This window comes from Phaethon lepturus, unplaced genomic scaffold (assembly GCF_000687285.1).
Source record: "Phaethon lepturus isolate BGI_N335 unplaced genomic scaffold, ASM68728v1 scaffold54691, whole genome shotgun sequence".
Classification (NCBI taxonomy): domain Eukaryota; kingdom Metazoa; phylum Chordata; class Aves; order Phaethontiformes; family Phaethontidae; genus Phaethon; species Phaethon lepturus.
Window position 1 is genome coordinate 1 of NW_010516600.1, and position 4,178 is coordinate 4,178.

At 42.1% G+C, this 4,178-nt stretch overlaps 1 protein-coding gene across 1 annotated transcript in view; it reads left to right on the forward strand.

Annotated features, from left to right (window-relative positions):
- Positions 1-392: 392 nt before the first annotated feature.
- The window catches only part of LOC104627743 (tissue factor pathway inhibitor 2-like), a gene marked incomplete at its 5' end in the record, with an annotated part of 4,127 nt that continues 341 nt past the window's right edge, over positions 393-4,178 (forward strand). Inside the window, 2 exons of the mRNA XM_010296094.1 lie at positions 393-572; positions 1,857-2,030. Coding sequence (XP_010294396.1) covers positions 393-572; positions 1,857-2,030 — 354 coding nt within the window. The remainder of the gene's footprint in view (positions 573-1,856; positions 2,031-4,178) is intronic.

Sequence of the window (4,178 nt, forward strand, 5' to 3'; positions counted from 1 at the left end):
GGTGGCAGGGGGCTGGAGGGGGCCTGAGGGAGCGCCGGGGAGGCTGCGCTGCTTGCGGGACGCTTTGTACCTCGTCTCTCCTTCCTGCTTGTTGCAACTGTCTCGCTGATGCCAATTTTATGTAGACAAACCAGAGTGAGCCGTCTCAGAGGCGGCATGCGGAATTAAACTCTTAATATTTGAAATGTAATTTAATATTATAACTAGTTGCTAATTAATGCATCAGTTTCCTCCTGTAAAACTTAACCCACTTTATTAAAGAGTGTAGGTGGTGGGACAAGCTGGGACTTGCCTGCAACTGGAGTAATGCGTTTTGTCTGCACTACTGTGTTGTTCAGTTTGGGGAGCAAGAAGGCTTGATTTTACAGGGGGTGAAATTACTTTTGTTGCAGAAGTGCCCAAATTATGCCGGCTGGAGGCTGATGGAGGACCTTGCAGGAGTCATCTAAAAAGATATGCCTTTAACTTGAGCTCGATGAGGTGTGAGGAGTTCATCTATGGTGGCTGCTATGGAAATGGCAACAACTTCAGAGATTTGCAGTCTTGTGTGGACCACTGTCTGCCAGAGAAAAGTAATGGTTGTTCCAAATTTTTAATAAAATAGATGGTTTGAAAGCGATATGAAGATGATATTTTATTTGGTATTTTCCTCCGGATACCCGTACAGTGGTATTTTTGAAGGCTTCTTGTGAAGCAGATGTTTATACTGTCTACAGACTTTCATGTGTCAATTGTCTCAGCTGTCTGTTACTGAAAGAGTAAAATGCTGTGTTCATTTAATATCGTGACGTTAAATATGCCCACAGCTACACCCAACCGATCCCTGGACTTCTAGAGAGCTATACATGCGTAACCTGAAGGGAAAGAAGGTTGGAGATCGGTGTTGAGGCAGACGTATGAGGCGTGTGGCAGTCACATTCAGGGCAGTGATAGCCTATTATGGAGCAGAAGTGCCTTTCTAAAATTCAGGCCTGAGAGATGGTATTAGGTGGCTGGGGTTTTTCGTACTCGCCAGCTCAAATGATAAAGTTTTTTGCCTGACATGACTCCTCACTGTCTCTCCATATGAACTTTGAAGAAGAGGGATAGTAAGTATAAGCAGGTGACTAGAGCTAAACACCAGATTAATATCCAGTACAAGATAGGATCTTTGAAGAAGAGAGATCTACCAGACTGTATAAAAGTGGTTACTGCCTAAGCTTTATTAGTGCCTGATGAGACAGTTATTTTTGGCTGATGACAGATTGTCAGTGTTTTCTTAGGTGAATGCTGAACTATTTTAATTTCTCAATTTTTTAATTTCTCTGTGGCACATCCAATAATTTGGTAAAAGGTCTCCAGCAAGAAAAGTAATATTTTGTTAAGGTAAAATGAAACATGATTCTTGTGAGGAAAGTGGTGGGTTTTGTACTTTTTGCTGCAAGTGGGCAGGATTTGCTGGCAAAATCATAGGAAGGATAAATAAAACAGTGCCTTTTTCCTCTACAGCAGTAGTTCCACTGTAATTATTGTTATATTCCTGTATATATGGAATAAGACTTCTGGCCAGACTATGTAAATATCTGAGCTGTTGTATGCATGGTACCACAAATGGGGAAAGCTGATGGATTTCACTTGTGGGATAGTAATCCTGTTTTCTGGGACTGTGTTTGCTTTCCCAAATTAATAACTTCCAGGAATAAGATGCAATAAGTCTCTGAAGTCATCGGCAGCAGTCATGTCAGTTCAATGGGAACAAGAGCTGTTTAGCTGCAAAATTTATTGCAGGATAAATTTTAAGAAGCCAAGAATAGAGATTACATATATATAATTTGTCTTTTGCTCTTTTTTTTTTTTCCCCCCTCCTTTTTTTCAAGCTGGTCCCTTGCTATGCTATAGCCTGAAGGATGAAGGATTGTGTTCTTCTTCTGTGCCTCGCTATTACTATGACACCATGACTAAATCATGTAAGGAGTTCAAATATACCGGCTGTGGTGGAAATGCCAATAACTTCGTTACTGAGACGGATTGCTACAATGTCTGCAGAAAAGGTAAGATTTTTTTATATTTTGTCAGTCACGAGCCAACAAAGGAAAGCAGATAGCAGTAACAGGCGTTCACAGTCGTCTTTTACTCACCTTGCCTTGCTACAAGCCTATGCTTTTTGCCTTTTGGACTCGGTGTTTTCAAAGGCAGGGAAAGCTGAGATGCAACACTAAATCCTTCTGACAAGAACAGTGTGATGTGCAGTGATTACACCATTTTTGAATGGAGTGTAGAAAAGGGCACACAGAAAGACTAATTAACTTCCTAGAGTCCACAAGGAGTTGGTCTTTAAACTGTTCAGTACCAGCATGAACACTAATTAAGGTATCATTTTCTTCTAGATATTTTAAAGTAGGATTAAAGTGAGTTGTGAAACCAATTTACTTTTTTTTCCGTTGCATTTTCAGCAGTTACCATCCTCCCTTGACTCCCTGCTGCCTGTTCCCATTTCCCATTCCTAAAGATTTCTGCCTCATCAGTTGTGCTGAGTCACCTGGTTCTGTGGCTGTGAGGGGAAGGGTTGGGAATGGTAACTGATTTTTTCTTAATGGATTTATTCAAATCAGCTACTGGCTGTGCTTGTAAGTCAAAACAGTTGTGCTTCTACCTGCAGTCATGTGATCATACCAGCTATTGCAAGTTATAATGCTCTAGTTTAGTTAATTTGATATGTAAATCAAATGAGGGAGAGAAAAGCATAATTATATGTTGACCCTCAGAGCACTCAGAAAGCAGACACAGCACAATATTTTAAAAAATTGATACTAATGAGAAAAATAAGGCTGTATCTAGCGTGCCCATTGACTTTGGAAAATAAAAAAGCCAAAGTAGCTCTGTTTTAAGCATGGGATATGCACAAGGCCTGAGTACTTCAGGATTTAAGATGTGTAGTCAGAATGCCTAGGTCGGGAGATGATTCTTCATTTCTGGGCTAAAAATCCAGGGCTGGGGCGAGGATTTTGCACCCCAAGCACAGTCCTCAGAAGTAAAAATATTGCCTGCCACTTAGTCATGGCAGTAATATTTCTGTGGGTGACAAGTCTGAGTGTGTCTCTGCCATTCTAGTATTAAAAGGGAGTCTTTAATAGCATGCTAAGTCTATCTAAGATGCTTGTGATTATCTAATTTGCACCTATTACTACCTGGGAAATGGCAGGGCCAGGCTCCAGCCTGAGTGTGCAAAGGGGGAGGAGGAAGGAAACTGCCTCTTCAGCATCTCGCCTCCGCGCTCTGCCCCTGCCCACACCCAGCCAGAGCACCTGGGGCTTCTCCCTTCCTCGCTCTTTCTGCGGCAGGAAGAAGTAAGGAAATGCTGTCTGTCTCGTACCTAGAGCACCAGATAGCCGCACGTCAAGGGTCGGGTATAAGCTTTTTCACTACCTCGTGGGTTTCACGATTCAGTAAGGCTTGGTGCAGCCAAAGCCCGTAGTTAAGGGCATGATTAGTTCTAATTAATGTTGTGCTATACATATTCATTTCTATAGTTTGGGAGTGTACAGAAGCATTAAGCAAATCCTTAAGGCAACTTAAGCCACTCCTTTTCTCCCACTCCCATAATTCCCTCCCCAGCATCTTTCCTGTTACCTTTCGGAGTCTCAAGCTGAATTCAGTTGACCTTCCCTGTGCAAATATGCAACTGTACTTTGCATTGATCTGTAGCTTTTGGAGTGAAAAGGTTTCTGATTCATTTCATTAAAGGAGTTTATATTGGAAAAGAAAAAAAATATGTTGGGGTGACAGCGAAAGGATTGGGAACTGGCCACAGGGGCTCGACGTGCAGGTAAACAGGTAGCATGAAGAGAAAAGCTTTTCGGTGGGGTTTGCAAAGTACTTGTCTTCTGAACTGCGTTCGCACATTTCATGCGGCCTTCGTAAGCATTCCTGGAGATAACCCCGACTGTCTTTGGCCACTCTGCAGCTTCTGTGTGAAACCCAGTTCTGTGCAGAAACCCAAATCATTTTACCTTTTCATCTTCCCATAAGCGCTCGTTACATTTTAGGTTTTACCCCGCTCTGTTGTTCAGAGAAAGCTAGTAATGTTTTTGGGTTTTGGTTTTTTGGGGTGTTTTTTCAGATAGATCAGTGTGTTTACTTCCATTCTGCTGTCACTGCAGGACAGCTAGAAAAGACTTTGATGCTTGTTCAGGGAAAGA